The sequence below is a fragment of the Halichoeres trimaculatus genome, unplaced genomic scaffold, assembly GCF_033239565.1.
Source record: "Halichoeres trimaculatus isolate MK-OKI-2021-1 unplaced genomic scaffold, fHalTri1.1 fHalTri1_scaffold_9, whole genome shotgun sequence".
Taxonomy (NCBI): Eukaryota; Metazoa; Chordata; class Actinopteri; order Labriformes; family Labridae; genus Halichoeres; species Halichoeres trimaculatus.
In genome coordinates, this window is record NW_027437188.1 from 1,810,864 (window position 1) to 1,827,792 (window position 16,929).

General features: G+C 41.2%; 1 protein-coding gene across 3 annotated transcripts in view; it reads right to left on the bottom strand.

Annotated features, from left to right (window-relative positions):
• gkup (glucuronokinase with putative uridyl pyrophosphorylase) overlaps positions 1–12,796 on the bottom strand; it is a 39,227-nt gene extending 26,431 nt beyond the window's left edge. For all 3 annotated transcript variants that reach the window (XR_012599102.1, XM_074679302.1, XM_074679303.1), the window contains exons 1-4: positions 12,645–12,796; positions 484–590; positions 315–359; positions 79–232 (exon numbers count right to left, since the gene is read on the bottom strand). Coding sequence is in view for 2 of the 3 variants with exons in the window: in XM_074679302.1 (XP_074535403.1) it covers positions 79–232; positions 315–359; positions 484–590; positions 12,645–12,701 (363 nt within the window). In the remaining variant the exon portion in view is untranslated. The remainder of the gene's footprint in view (positions 1–78; positions 233–314; positions 360–483; positions 591–12,644) is intronic.
• Positions 12,797–16,929: the final 4,133 nt, after the last annotated feature.

The window sequence follows — 16,929 nt, forward strand, 5'->3', positions numbered from 1 at the left end:
TTTGTCACAGCAGGACATTCACAAATACATGGGAGGAAAGGAGCTGTTGCACTTTGAAAGGAGCTGTGTCATACACACCACCATGATGTCATCCTGAAGCTTGCGACTGCATATGGCGAGCTGCAGGTCAGCCACAGCCCCAAGACGGTCCTCCAACGTTGTGCTGCCGTCATTCACCACGTTCTCTACCGGGAAGTCATTTGCTGTGGCCCAGCGCTCAAAGTGCTTATACCTGTTTAGGGAAACATGATGGGAAACTGGACTTACACCCCTTAGGTAACTACTAGCTGAGTGAGACAATGGTAAAGACTCACTTGTCTGCATTCGTGACCAGATACACCTCAGTGAACAGCTGCCGCCTGCAAAGAACACAGAGCTGTAGTGGGAGGAAGATTTACAGCAAAGGCTCAACTCTTCATATTATGTATGAAGTTTAAAATCACAGAACTCATCCACCCATGATTTCTTACTTCTGTTACTCACATGTTGACGGCTTCCCACCAAAAGTCGAGGATCTTCTTTCCTCCAATGCCAGGAAGTAAAGCCTTTGGTACCCCAGCCAGGTGGCTGTAAAATCCTGTGTCATCATTCTGAAGAAGTGGTAATCAGATTAGACCCATAGAACAAACAGATATGCAGTACTTATAGAAACCTGGATGGTCATATTAAAGAACATCACAGTCTGTAGGTTTTCCAGGCGCTGGGAGTTTGACCACAGCCTGGCTCCACAGGGTGAGTTGTTGTGGGGCTGGGCAGTCATGGCAAAAACTAAAATCAGGATTAATTGAACCTTTTACCTCAATGATGGTAAATGCATGATTATTGCACTGTCAGTTAATTCTTTGAATATTTGTAAAATTTTGAAACAAGTACCTGAAATGAGCATACACAGATGAACAATCAATGGTTATTTATTGAAACAATGGAATTGAAAACACAGATCAGCTAGAATGGAAATGTTTGGTGGAAAAAAAATGATGTATTAGTAAGGAAAAACAGTTAAATAACCAACAGCAGTTTTACATCAGTTAGAAGCTCCTTAAAAATGTTTTTTGATTAATAACCCAGCCCTGAGTCGTTACATCTTTCTCTGGGACCTAAGTTGTCTCATAAGGATGATGGAAGACATTTTTGAAAACAGATCGGCAGCTTATCCAGGATACTTTGACCTCAATAAAGGATGCCTCTCCTCCACAGCACTGGAAGTACTTCCTGAGCCACCAGATTGAGGGACCTCCAAAAGCAATAACTGTGCTCAGAGGAGAGAGGAGACTGATCGAAGGAGCAATGAGCGAGGAAATATGACAGCAGGCTTTGCATTAGTTTCACTGACAGACACGTCCCTATATGGAATATCACTCACTGATTGGACGCTGCAGCAGCTCAAACTGACACTTCACATCAATGGAGTTGAAGCAAAAAACTTAGTTGATGTGAAGTATCAGTTGGAGCTGCTGCTGCAAAAAAAAAATATGAACATAAAACAGTCACTATAGAGGTTTCTGAAAAAGGTCACTAAGCTAGGATTGAAAAGGTTTTTAATGTGAGTCTGAAACACAAAACACTGAACACAACCATCATCAAATCAATATGACAGAGGATCAATACCCAGAACTGTAGCGGTGCACCGATCACATTTTTTTGGCTGATCACTGATCTCTAAAAAGCCTGACCTATCGATACTGTAAAAGTAATTTCATTGCCTTTGTTTTCAATGCTTGACACACCCAATATCCTGATTCCTCAATAAGCTTCCAGACCCTTTTGTCCTATGTCTCTCACACCTTCTGCCCAACTTCAAGGCTCTGTTGCAATGTGGATTCCTGCAGCAGACAGAGGGGTGTGAAAGGTACCTTAGGGGGCGTTTCTCTCAAGCATAAGTGTTTTGCTCAAATGTTGTTGGGGGTCTTTTCTTCACTTGGACCGCTCGCGTGTTGACCGACCTTTTTCTTTGCAAATGAAAATAAAACCTTGCTGGCCGGCAGAAGTCTCTATTTCATTCTTCACCAGAAACAGGGAAATTTCCACAACAATACCAATTGGGGCCGATAAAAAATTTTATTTTCTATTTTTATTACTGACAGTATATACCTTCAATGTTGCAATCTTATTTTATTATACAATACCTGTGAAACAATAAAATCTTTATGTTTTAACTTAAACAACTAATAAAGTGTCCTGATTTTGAGTTCTCAGAGCAAAAAGCAACAACGGCTGGCTGTCAGACTTCCCCTGAGGTATACAAGATCAGTTTCACATGTAAGGACGGGCCAATCCCCGATGCCCCAAAATTAAGGAAATCGGCACCGATCGATCAGCCAACAATCGATCGGTGCATGTCTATAGAACTGTTAAGGTCAGATTCAACAGTCAATGAAAAAATTCATTTAAGTAAGATATATGGAATAGAAATATCCATTTGTGATTGGTTATTTCTCTCATTCTTGTTGAATCTCTTTTTCTTTATGAAGATAATTTAAGTCAGAGAAAAAAGTCTGTCAGAATAAAACACCCTTTTCCATTTCCTTTAGCGTTCCTCGAAGTTTCATTCAAAAACAGGTCAGTAAAGAGGAACACAATTTCTACTTTTCCTCATAACTAATATCCAGTGTCCTGATACATTACTAACCAGGTTATTGATAAGTTTCAGAGTTTAACATTAGAAACACACTAAATAAGGCTGAATAATCATACATAGCGCTACTGACTGCCCATTTTTCAGAGACGTGTTTGTAATGTGTAATGTTAGTGAATCCTCTTGCCAGCACTCAGGTGCCAAGCAGAGCTAACAAAGCCTCACTCTTCATTATATTGATAGATTCTCAAATTTATACAAACCACCGCAGAATAAATGCTGCATGTGGGTTGGAATGAATGTTATCACAAACATTTTTGCTTTTAGCTTGTGCTCTGTCTCTCTCCTGTTTAGCCTTCTTCTGCTCTTCTGTCCTTTTTCTGTCTGACAGTTGGGCTCCAGTGTTACCATCACAACAATATTAATCACAAAAATTGTTTTCAGCAGAGAAAAACACGGATCTCTCTTCTCTCTCCTAAACTTAATCAGCTGACGCGGTGTTGTCATAGAGACTTTAGCTTGCTGTAAATCAATCCTGCTCAACCCAATCAGTCAGAAGCATTTTGGAAAAACCCATATTGGTGCTGATAATCTGATTTTAAGACACATTTTACCGGTAAAGTGATTGGTGAGTTCAAACAGGACACAAAATGAACTTTTTCTTCATGTTAAAGGGGCTATGAGGAGTTTGAAAGTGAGCTTGAAAAAGGCTCCCTTCTAGATATATGCCTGGTTGCAATGCACACTATAAAATGAGATTATCAGCACCAACATTGCTGGTTATATGTTATTTTAAATTGCTACCTCTAAGCTTCCCGTTCGGGTCGTTGAGGACCAGATTAATCCACAGCATGTTGAGGTCTCTATGACAACACCACGCAGGCTGGCAAAGTTTAGTAGTGAGAAGAGATAAAACACAAGAGCTCTGCGTTTTCTCAGCCAAGAATGATTTCCAATGTCTTACTCTATAACACAGCGGCTGAACTGTTAGTGATAATGTTTATTCCAACCCACATGTAGCAGTTATTCTGCAGCGCTCTGTTCAAACTTGAGAGTCTATCAATAAAATGAAGAATGAGGTTACGATAGCTCTGCTTGGTAGATGACTGGCAGGACACAGCTAACCAGGATTTACTGACGCTTCACATTACGGACTTGTCTTGGCGCACCAGACTGCCAGCTGCACCAAACATTAACGGCTACTAAAGTACTTACAGACTGACAGTGTTTACTTTTTGTCACATTAGCCTACAGATATGTTGGAGCACTGGGTTAACATATAGCTGGCTGCCACAACGTTTCCTTGATGTCACATTTCAATCCGTAGAGCTACATAACTGTACTGGTAAGTCCCTTGGGGGAACTTTCTTGAACAAAGAAAATTAGTTTTGATCAGATCTCCATTTAATTCCAAACCAAACACACACCTCACTAAAAGTAATTTACGACGGTGTGCAGAGACTCCATGCCACAAGGTGGTGACGGAGTGCAAACCAAACAGATCCTCCTCACAGCGGTCCGCCCCCTCAACGGAGGCACCTACCACCCCTGGAAGTCCAGTTGATTTTATTTTCCATATTGCACCAGATCGCAAGAGGTGATTTAGAGTTACCTCTCTCATGAATCAGGTGCCTTGCTATTGTTTAATCTAACAGACTAAATAGCCTTATCTAAATTTCATGAAGGGATGTCGTTTGTACATCGTTGGATTCACATTTCTCCATGCCTTAAAAAAGCATGTGATCTTTAGCACATGGTGAAGTTCTGCTCCAACACATTTAGACACACAAACATGTGCGGGCATTGACACACATAGACAAGCTCATTCCGTATAGCGGACAGAGAGCTGGAAAAACCACCAAAAGAAACATCATCTCCCTACGCTTTTTCTGTAAAGGCAACACTCACCCCCCTCCCGCCGCTCAGCTGAAGCGAGTATGTAGCTCTGATTATACACATGCACAACTCAAGACAAAGGAGTACAGCCAACACTTAGTGGGGAAGCATGTGTGCTGTTTACATGATAGAGGGTATACACCTGTGACGTTGAGTTGTTCTGCTGTCTGGGAGCACTGCAGATTCAGTGTGAGCTCTGATGACAGCAGTAAGAAAGTGGAGATAAAACGGAGATTGAGTGTTGCCAACTTGGAGACTTTGTCGCTACACTTAATGACTTTTCAGACCCCTCTGGCGAGTTTTTCCAAAGACGGCAATTCTTGTGACTTCTCTGGAGTTGGGAGAATCTGAGGTTACAGCGTACTTTGATCTCAATGGTCACCATGTGTGAGTTCCTTCCCTATCCAAAACACGGATAGACAGTCCTCCTCACTCACAGCAGTCTCCTTCAGAGCAGACAACTGCATTCAAATGAATCACACAAGTGTGTGTCTCATTATGGTCACTTCTGCCGGTCCCCAGCCCAGATTAAGGGGGAGGGTTGATGTTTTGACATGAAAAATTAAAACAAGAATGGACAGAAGACAGTTAATTTGTAGTTGTAAACATATTTATGATGTTGTGTTTTACCTGCTTTGTGTCTCTCCCACGCTATGTCACTTTTCTACAGAGTCCATGACAATAACATGCAAATGGATTAGTTTACAAATTAAACAGCATCATTTATTTTTTTATTTATTTTCGTTGCTAGGCCATAGGTGAAAGTAAGCCGGAACGCAACTGAATGCCTTGCCGGTAAGTAATATATGGACCTCCTCAACCAGAACGCTCTGGGAACGCCTCTGAGTACAGTGTAACCGCCATAAACTTTTTTCTTTCTTTTTTTTTTTTTTTTTTTATTTTTATTTTTTTTTTTTTTTTTTTGGGGGGGGGGGGGGGGGGGGGGTTCCCCCCCCCAATATTGGAAAATACCAATCCCCCCCCCCCCCCCCCCCCAATAATAGGTCTTTTATATCTTAATATGTGACATGATATGCCCTCCTTTTATGAATCCTGGCTGTCATGGATCCATCACTTGTTATTTAAGAAAAACAACCGAAACAAAACTACGTGAATCCCCCCCCTCCCTGTACACTTGGTTGAGTCCCACTGTAAACAAACGCCGGCTTGCGGTTTCATTTGAAAAATTGCTCAGTCAGCCTGTCACTGGTGTTCATTAAGGATTAGTGGAGTTTGGGGCAAAAAAGAGGAAACAGGACCAACAGGCGGACATTCGCCTTTTTTTCAGACGGGCGTCGCCTGGCCTGGGCATCCGGGGCTTCAGCCCCGAATGTTTTTTCCTCAGCCCCGCATAAATCACTGGCTCAGTCAGTCTCCTCCACCTGCACTCTCTCCTGTTCAGAGGAGAGAGCGCCTTGGCATACACACGCACGTGAAGCGTCTGTTTACACGAAGCGTGGTCTCACTAGTCAGCAAAATGAGACACAGAGAGCACTGCTACAACTTTTAGGTACTTTTAGACTTCAAGTTGTTTTGGCCTGACACAGCCCTCTAACACCCCTGCTTTGTTTAAAATGATTGTCGAGAGGTGCATGATCATAAGTCATGGATCACACGCGCTGTCAGAGTGCTTGTGCTCATGCATGAAGTAAACCGTGCCAAAGCCCACCTTTCTGAAGCGGAGAAGGGTCTGCCTGCAGCATGCAAGATGGAAGCGTGTCCTGTAGTGGGCGTGTCGTGTAGTGACGCAATGACTACACGACACGCCCACTATATTAGACGGAAATCACGGAAAACCACACGAGACACTGTTTAAAAGTTTATAAAAAGGAAGAAGACGAAAAATAAGAATGAGCCATGGTAACATTATCAAAATTATTATGTAAAGAATTGAAAAGACGTATTTCTGTGTGTACTGCAACATTTAATAACTTAAAACTTCTATTTAGAAGATTCACGTCACTACGTGACGTCACTAAGTGACACGCCCACTATACTGTTCTTAAAGAGATATGAGCCCGGGTAGCATTTTAAGTTTGAACGTTCTGTTCTGTTTCTACACTAAATACCGTTTTGCTTGTTGCCTTGTAATGAATTGATTTAAAAGCATTGAAATGTTAATTTTCTGTGAGTCTGCCACGAAATACCGTTTTGCTTGTTGCCTTATAATGAATTGATTTTAAAAAAACATTGAAATGTTAATATTCTTTGACTCTAAAAATAATAATAATAATTAAAGAAACAACTCGGGACAAGAATTAATGAGCTAAAATACATATATATATATATATATATATATATATAATCATTATCTCTAGATAAGATAATTATGATAATTGATTCATAATATGGAGCTTGAGCTGTTTCTGGCCCGTCACAGAACTATCATCTTGATAGGCTATTATGTGTCTTTGTGATATTAAGTAGCCTATTTATAATTGTAATATGTGTTGATTATTGTGAGATTATGAGTTTATTATTGTGAGGAACCGTATGAGGAAGCTGGAAGAGAGTGCATGCGTCCAGACAATTTCTGGATGGAGGCATGCGGCTCTCAATGTTTTTAGTGAAGCTTGTAACATTTGTTCCCATTTATTAGTGCAATGGCTCTGTTAAATGTAGAACTTGAATGTTGCTATGCAAGTAATTAAAAATGCAACATGTTTCAAAGCTTCCCAGTCTTTATTTTATATTACAAACAGCTGAGAAAAGCCTCAGAAGAGAGGGCTCTTTCCAATTTCAGCTGGAAACTTTTTAGTTTGAATGCTGCCTCCTCCGACAGGTGCTGCACCAGGGTTTTTTCCATCATTTTCAATTCACTGTCCAAAAAGATTAAAGTTATTAAATGTTGCAGTACACACAGAAAAATGTCTTTTCAATTCTTTACATAATAATTATGATAATCTTACCATGGCTCATTTATATTTATCGTCTTCTTCCTTTTTATAAACTTTTAACAATGTCTCGTGTGGTTTTCCGTGATTTCCGTCTTATCTAGTGGGCGTGTCGTGTAGTCAATTACGTCACTACACGACACGCCCACTACAGGACATGCCTCCATCTTGCAAGCCGCAGACAGATACACTTGCTGAAGCGTCCCACAGCAGAGAAGTGAATCGTGCTCAAGCACGGCGCGGTTGCAGTCACACTGGCCATTCAAAATGTGCCTAAGGGCTGAAGTCTGCTTAAAACCCTTAAAATCCAAAGCACTCTGTGAGCATTTTTTTTGCTTCTGTAATATCTTTATTCACTGTGGTCTAATTTTTTCTGTGAAGTGAAGTGCAGCACCTCTATTGATTCAGGACAACCGTGGCTATAGGCTGATGTAACTCAATTATGTCTTTATGCAGTGTAACAAAATTTAAAAGCTGTAATTCATTCGAAAATAGAGAAATGAAAATTGAATTTCTCTGATCTTCTGACTTGAATTTTTTCTTAATAAGGTGGGAGTATATACAACACACTTTAAGGTACCCTGGGGCATAAGGAACACAGGAAAAAAGTGTTGTGGTTTTATCATTACAGAATCTACACATTCGGGTACCTCAGATTAGTTGATAAAAATTTGAGGCCAGTTTTTGCTTCTGCCAAATTTTTGCTCACTGTGGACTCATTTTTCACTGCAACATGAAGTTCTACACTTCTATGAGGCCAGGAGAACCAGGGCTAAAGACAAATGTAACTCAATGTAACAATGTACATTAGAACATGTCAAGCATATAAGGGCTAACCACAGGATGAGTTTAACTCATCAACTCATCAAGTTAATTCCAACTAAGAGAGAGGGGTGGGTGGTTTTTGAGTTTTTCGATATAACTTCCAAGTACAGGACTTGATTTGACTTAGAAAAATATAAGAGCTCACAGTAGCAAACTTAAAGTTGGGGGATAATCAGGAGAAATAACAAGCTGGGAGACCAGCTGGAGAAAGAGTTAAACTCTCCCTCCATATTCAGGAGTGTTGGCAGCCTGTCAGCACTCCTGATCAGTAAAAGTAAAGAGTTTATGTATGACACAGATTGATTAAGACAAAAACTAAAGACATTTTCTCTTTCATTTTAGGTTATTTTAGTAAGTTTTATAAACCCACTGAGGAATTTTAGTCATTGTTTTATGTAAAGCCTCGTTTTTATTTTTCAACAAAAATGTTTTTGTTAACTATAATAACCCTGATATATTAACACAGGCATGTCTGTTGTTATTCTTCACTTTTATTTAAGAAGCTTTTTTATTGTCTTCTTTTAAAGTTACATAAAAGATATAGCTTGTTTTGTCAAGCAGTGCTTCTTGCAGTCGCTTCATATTTCCAGGAAAATATTTAGGGAAATCATTTCTAGAGTTACTGCACCCAAATAAATAAATAAATGAAGAGTGCGACCAAATAAATAAACTTATGTGTTGTACTTTTTTGGGAGAAATATGGCTCCTGATATAGTCTGGGGGCATCATCACTCAACATTTTTTAATGGCCTGGTGTGTAAAACAAAACAAAACAAAAGCAAATTAAAATTGCAGATCATGTTACCTCTGACACTTTTTTTTTAAAATGAGGGGGAATATGATAGGGCTTCAGTAAAAATATTTCCCAAAAAATCTATTTTTGGCTTTGATTCCTGTGTTATCTGTACGTGCATCATCCTGTACTATCAGTATAATATAATTTAATTTTGACACATTCTTAAGTACATGTTGGCAGTACCAGGCTGTAGACAAGACGCAACAGGGCTAGAGAAAGCGTAGAGATGGACCATTTGTCCCAGGTAGGATCCCCTAAAATTCCCTATAGGATCTGGGCTCAGCCCCCAATGTTCTCAGACCCAAGAAACACCCCTGGACGGTAGGCAACTAGACACATAAAAAGTAGTGCTATGGTAAGAAAGACTACGCCAATGTAGTAATAAATGTGAAGAAATATTGCCTATCACTGAGTTCATCATCTGACAGACAGATGGAGTCACAGATCGAGGAGTTCCTGCGCTTCCCATTCATTCATAAATGGCCTGTAAAACCGTATGAGGCTTGCACGCTTAGCGCACAAACTAAAAATTTTTTTTTTTAGTTGCACAGTTCCTGCAAGAACCTTATCTTCCTTTCACCCCTGTGCTAGGCGCTGCCCAAGTAGCTGCCTGTTGCGGCAGCTCTCTCTTCTTTGTCCGTTTCTTGTAATTTTTTTCGTCTCTTTTTCGTCATCTTTGTATTTGGAGTGGATCATTACTTTGTATGGTTCATTGTTGGTCATGGACACCAAACTTTTTGTGGCTTCAGCAATATTTTTACTACTTTTCTCCTGTGTTTGTCTGGAGATCCTACATGTAACCATGACTGCATTGTTTACATGTGAAATAACAACGGACACCGGCGCCACATTGAAGGAGCTTCGCCTGCTGTGAGCAGACAGGGTCCAGGAGACAGAGACTGAACAGACTGCTGGGGAGGCTCAGTCCTGGACCCTGTGGAGGTGGAGACTGACTGGGCTGGAGAGTGGTGGACGGGCTGTTGTCATCCATTTTTTCTTGTGGACCTTTTTGCACTTTCTATACACTTTCTTACTTTTGTTTTCTTAAATGCTACTGTGACTCCTGAATTTCCCCTCGGGGATAAATAAAGTATTGTCTATTATATTCTATTCTATTCTATTCTATTTAGTGACTTCTAGTGACTTCTGGGACAGACAATAGTGACTTTCCTTACTGACGAGCTAGCATGTTGAAACTGGCAATGTTTCACTCAGCTTTAATAATGTTATAAATGGGTAACAGTCTCATTCTTTCAGGTTTTTCATGACTATACATAACAGGATTGATTAAAAATAATCTGTTAATAATGGATTATTTGGGTATATGGTAATCTGGGGTGTTAAAAACAACGATGTACACCAAACTAAACCGAAAACTGACCACAAAACTTTGATATGAACCGAACCCTGGATTTTGTGAACTGTTCCATCCCTACTCCATCACACACACTTTGGGGAGAGCATCCTGTCTCTTATGGAGCCCCCCCCCCCCCCCCCCCCCCCCCCCCCAAAAAAAGACTGGAAACCTAGGGAAAACGCTGTCTGCTGAAGGGTGGTTAACAGATAAAGTCACCAAATTGCAGCCTGTTAAAATGGTATTTTGTTCCTTGTGTACCCTTCACTTTTCTTAAGGTATTCAGCATTTAGCTTTCTATATCTACTTTCATTTTACCAATAAATCAGCTGATTAAAGTTGTGCTACGTTTGCTCTCCTGAAGGTGTGTCTTATTCCTTTATTGCTGTTGTCAACATTCATCAAGCCATTAGTAATCAGTAATGTTATAGCCTTGTGCTACTACAGGTCCATATTATTCTAAGTTTTGACAGAGAAACTTTCACTTCACTTCTAAGTTTATGGGACAATTTGGAAGTGCTAAAAAGCTGCTGCTTCTTGAGTGACTTTGAAAGTACCAGAAGTCACGCACACACCAAGCCAAAAAAGCCGTTTTCAAAGCAGAATGTTACAGCCTTGTAGAAAACAAACGTCCCCTGTCAGAGTTGCTAATTTTATTATCGGTGCACACTGTGGGTGGGGGGGTTCCTACTCGGCAATTCAGAGGATATTAAGACCGCGAGCTCGCCCAATCAGAGGCATGGCTCAGGGTCACGTGACCGACAGGCGCCCTATAGCGTTTACGAAGCCCTTGCCACTATCAATATGGCCACTATAGCCGATGTGCTCCATTTACCGTTTCAGAAACAGACGGTTCACGTCGGGGAGACGACGTCCATGTTTTATACAGTCTATGTTTAAAATATGAAGTCCATTCTGTTCAGGTCCTGGAAACCAGCAGCTTTATAAAAACACCACATTAAAACTTCTTTGTCGACAGAAAGTCACTCAGAGGACTTTAAGTAAATACCAGAGAGGATGCAAGCTGGTGTCATTCGTTAACACCAGGTCCCTGTTCTACGAAGCAGGATTACTGCCTAGCGAGGTAGCTTTGAGGATAGGTTCCGGATTCCCTGTTCTACGACACAGGATCACTCCTCAGCGAGGCGAGTCTCCATGGCAACGTACGCTGAACGGCTAACCTGCTCCGGGGCAGGTTAGGTTCCAGATTGAACTCGCGGACTATTAAAACCCCGCCCACTGACCAATGAGCCCTCACGAAAAAATGGCTTGTCCGTTCTTAGAGGATCCCGTGGACATCGGAGCCCGACCCACTCTCTTTTTCTGATGACCACCTTTATGAAAGTTACCAGTTTTCCAGGGAGGGGTTGGTAGTACATGACACTTTCTAAAGGTAGTTAAAGGGAATGAAGAACTCTCATTGCCGTAATAAGATCTTCAGTGCCAACATTTCTGTTCCATGACAATATTTTATTGCCCATATTAAAATTGTAACAGGAATTCATGTAGGAATCATGTGGGCTACATATCACACAACAATGTAAACACGATAGGAATGAACAAATGAATAAATTCACGTAAGAACTAAATCAGATATGTTGCATGTTACAGTAAAAGTGCATGGTGAACAGTGCTATTTCAGGATGATAATGGCACAAAATATTTTATTTGCACTACACCACTACACTTACGCATTTAGACTGTCAGCAATTTTCTGCCAGCACTCCTTCCGTGCTTTAGCAGCAGCGACGGTGCTGCTTCTAACGTTAATTACATGTTTCACCTCGTCATACTTCCTCATGATCACATCCTGCTCCTCCTGAGTGAAGTATGCGGTCCTTCTCTCTCCGCCTGCTCTGACACTCCAGACTGCTCCATGTTCGCGATTGGTCAGATGCAGCGGGCTCCGCCTTATATCTGTGCACGCGCTCATTGCCTAGCTGGATCCACTGATGAGGTTGATAACCAGCGTCGTAACACCGTGTAGCGAGATTGCTGGCTACCGCGCTCAGTTCAGCGAGGTAGCTCCAAGGCTATCTTGCTAGACTGAACTTGCTTCGTAGAACAGGGCCCAGGTGTTTGGTTCAATGACAGCCGAATAAATGGGCAAAATCCCCCACTTCTTCCCATGTCCTAGTTTGTGGTTTAGCATTTAAATACGCCAGCCAAAAGGGTTAAAGCAGAAAACTGATGCTTTTTAAAAGGCGGCTTGGGGAGAAACAGCCTCTACGTCTCTCAACAAACATGAACTTTGCTCTGCCTCACATTACCCTTAAATCTGCTGCAGATTTGAAAGTTCCTCACCTTAATCTGAGTCTCTAACACGGTGCCGTGACCCGCGACCAGCAAAATGCAGATCATGGTCCAGACTAAGCTGTCCTGGTGTCTCGGTAGATTCTCAAACAGAGCAGGGTTCAGGAGAACACTTGTGGTTGAGAAGCCATGTACAGCGTCGATACAGTGATGCGCTTCCGAGAAGTTTTTTCAAAATAAAACACTGTTTAGCTAAATTTGAGCTGTTCCCTCTTTCTTACTTCTGTAATATCTTGAAGTGTTGGTTTGACTTTGGGTAGCTCCTTTAAGTTTCAAAATAAAAGTGTGTGTGTGTGTGTGTGTGTGTGTGTGTGTGTGTGTGTGTGTGTGTGTGTGTGTGTGTGTGTGTGTGTGTGCAGAAAGAACACAAAGCTTGACGGCAGAAAGAGAAGAAACAAACATGGTAAGTGCTGAACAGTCTTAACACGTTACGCCTTCTTCAGTCACACTGGGTAGACCTATATGAGGTCCTCGCCCAGGGAGCATAATGTCAGGAATTAGCTAAAATGTGTTGTGAAATGCCCCCTACCTGTGTAACAAGGAGTTAAAACAGCAGAGGATGTATGCTTGAGAGCATGATGCACGAAACCCCAAAAGAGTCATAATTAAGTAAATCAAAACATTTCGAAATAAATACCATTTTGATAAATAATAGATGAATATATAATATGGCCATTTAATTGTAAAAAAATAAAAAAGGCAACATTATTATAAAATTTCTGAATTCTTCTTTGATATTGTATTATTATATTTAGATATTTAATGATTATTTTAAGGGTTTCATACTTTTTATAATAGCTAATTACTTTTTATTTATTTTCCAAGATTTTATCAAATTGAAAAAAAAAAAAAAAAAAAAAAAAAAAAAAACCTTTTCACAAAGTCAGTTTTTCTTTTTCTTCCTATGCAGAACCCGACCTACAGAGTAGAACCTAGAAATCCGGTTCTCTGGTTTCAACCAGACATGCTTCCTGTCCTCGTGATATTAGCATGCCATTTGAGATCAACGTTTGAGGAGATGACAGTTCTTATCGCAAATATCATTAAATCACAATAAGGAACAAATAAGAAGTACAAATACAGGACATCAACTAGCTACATATTCAATAAGAAAATTTAAGATAGTTATAAAGATATAATAATAAAGATAATATAACAATAACAATAATAATAATAATAATAATAATAATAATAATAATCATAGCCTAATAAACCTACAATATGGGTGCAGTACACATTACTGTAGGTATTAACCACACCTAAAATATGTTTTGCGGAGTGGTCATGAAAGGAATTTAAAAAGTCTGTCTTATGCTTCTTGCCTATTTTACAGAGATGATTATTTCTCTCCAGCCATAATAGTGGAGTTGGACAGCAGAGGCCTATATCACGAAGCGCGGTCAACTTATCCGCGGTAACTCACATCTATCCAGGATTGAGTGACCGTAAAAAATGGCAATCAGGATAATCGATAGCACGACGCGAGTTATCAACACGGTAACTCAACCCAGGATTGTCTCATCAAGAGCCGTGAACGCGCACGTAAAAGAGGAGGGCTCAGAGGCAGCTGACCAATCACAATCATGAGCTCCGTACGTCACCGCTGAAGAGCAACGGCTGATAATGCAGCAATACAAGGAGAGAAGCAATAACTTCGAAGGGGGAACACGGTAGCAGCGGCCAACCGCAGGCAAAATGCATGGCAACGCATAGCGGACTGTATAAATGTTACTCATCATGGCTCAGTATGACAGTGATCACACTTCTAAATCTCATAAAATAATAAATGCTACTGTGCAAATAGAATAGAATAGAATAGAATAGAATAGAATAGAATAGAAAATACTTTATTTATCCCCGAGGGGAAATTCAGGAGTCACCGCAGCATTTAAGAAAACAAAAGTAAGAAAGAGTATAGAAAGTGCAAAAAAAGTCCATAAGAAATTAGATGACGACTGTAGGAGCCAAATAGGCATCAGGAGGTCTATGCAGTTCATTGTCTCTACACTTGGGGTCACTATATGCCTGAGGCACAGGTACAAATATAGGCAGGTCTTTGTGGAGGTAAAGGGTCACGAACCCCGGAGGGCAAGAAAGTTTTTGACCGCGGCACGCTGTATGCTGTGGGCTGATTTGATTGTAGGTACACTTGAATGGCAATGAATAAACGTGATTGTTTGCACCATAAAGCCTTTTGTGGATCCTTGGACATGCAGCTCAGTCAAGCAGGTGAAGCGCGTCAATAAAGCAACGCCGGGGAAGACGCCTCAGTAGTTAGCATTGGGCTAGCTCCTACATTCTGTCAAAAACTTTTGCACGGTTGGAACTTTCTGGCGAAGGATCATTGCGTTTTGGGGACTAACGAACAGCAAGGAGGAAACGGAGAGCAGCTTAGAGCCGGTTGCTGCCGTTGTTGGAGGAAATGCTGTCGGATGAGAGCTGCTGTCGCTGTTGGAGGTCTGCTGCCGCTGTGGGAGGAGAGCTGCTATCGCTGTTGGAGGAGAGCTGCTAACGCTGTTCGAGGTCTGCTGCCGCCGTGGAGGTCCGTCGTGCCGTTGGAGGAGGTCGGCTGTCGCTGTTGGAGGAGGGCTGCTGCTGTATGGGTGAGAAGGAGCTGCGTATCTAATGCTATTGACGGCTTCGGAGCATCGGATCATCTCACGGCGCCCAACGCAAGGAGGTATGTGTAGCGCTACGCTCTTGATGGCCATCTAAAATGTGTGCACACATAATCTGTCCTAAAACCAATGCATTGGTAGCTGGCGCGCATAATAAATTCCGCGTTTACTATCGTTTCGTTGCGGCGGATCATTAATTGGACGACTGACTGTTCAACATGGAAGTGCGCGATACGGCGACGGACATAACTACCGGGAACGGGGTGCAAACTGCTAGTAGAGCCGGTAGTGTGGCTAGCGGTGTCGAGACTCAGACTCAGAAGCGAGTAGTTAAATTGACTGCTAAAGCGCTTGCTGAGAAACTGGACAGGTTACAAAATGGCAGAAAGGCCAAACTAAGTAAAGCAACATGTATGAGAAATGAAATGCAAGATCTAATGTCTAAGGGTGACAAAATTAAGGTTCAAAGTGCTCTTCAAAAATTGATTGAAATGTGTGATGAAGCAAAAGACATGCATGATTCTTTGATGTGTTTATTGCCATGTGATGAACGTGAAAAACATGAAATTTGGTTTAAAGCCAAAATGCTTTCAAATCATGATTGCATTGCAAGTGTGAAAAAGTGGGTTTCTTCCAGTGAGAGTAAAGCAGATGAATGTGGTGATGATGTTGATAATATAAATCCAGAGGATAGCGTTTCCAATGTTGGTAGCAAACGTTCGAGTCAGAGGAGTTGTAACAGTAGTAAATCAAGTACCACATCCTCTGCTAGGATTAAAGCTGAGGCAGAGAGAGCTTCAGTCATGGCTCGCATTTCAGCTTTAAAGGCTAAACATGCTCTGGAGGAGGAGGAACAAAAGCTGAAGAGGAAGAAGGAACAGCTTCAGTTGGAAACTGACCTAACTGCATCTGTTGCTAAGCTAGCAGTATTGAATGCCCCTGACTTGAAAAGTACATCTCAAGCACCTTCAAATGGCATGAATTCCTATATGGAAAGAGAAAAAGGGAAAAAGGGTGTCAGTGTCTTAAACCCAACGGCAAAGGAATTCAAGCTGGAAACATGCAAATCATCTCAACAAAAGGATATGACATTACTCCAAGACAACACACAGGATACATGGTCAAAGGAAAACATGCAGTGGTTTAAATGTGCCTCAAATGCTCATCATATTCCCAATGAACATGAGAACAATCATTTGGGAACATCACAGCCTTTTCAACGTCGATCTGCAACTGTGAGAGATGAGGAAATGCAATCTACATATCCTGTGCACTTCAATCAAAACCCATCTGGAGATCTTCTTACCATAATGCAGAAGCAAAATGAAATCACAGCAGCACTGGTGCAACAGCAGCGCTCATTGTCTTTACCACCAAGAGATATTCCCACATTCGATGGTGATCCTCTCCAATTCAGAGCTTTTATTAAGCCCTTTGAACAAGTTGTGGAGGGAAAGGCAGGAGCAGCAGATTGCCTGTACTACTTGGAACAGTTCACAAAAGGGCAACCACGAGAACTGGTCCGCAGCTGTCAACATATGTCTCCTGAGCGTGGTTATGCAGTGGCAAAGGGTCTACTGCAGGAACATTTTGGAAACCAATACAAGACCGCAACTGCATACATGGAAAAAGCACTGGCTTGGCAATCAATAAAATCA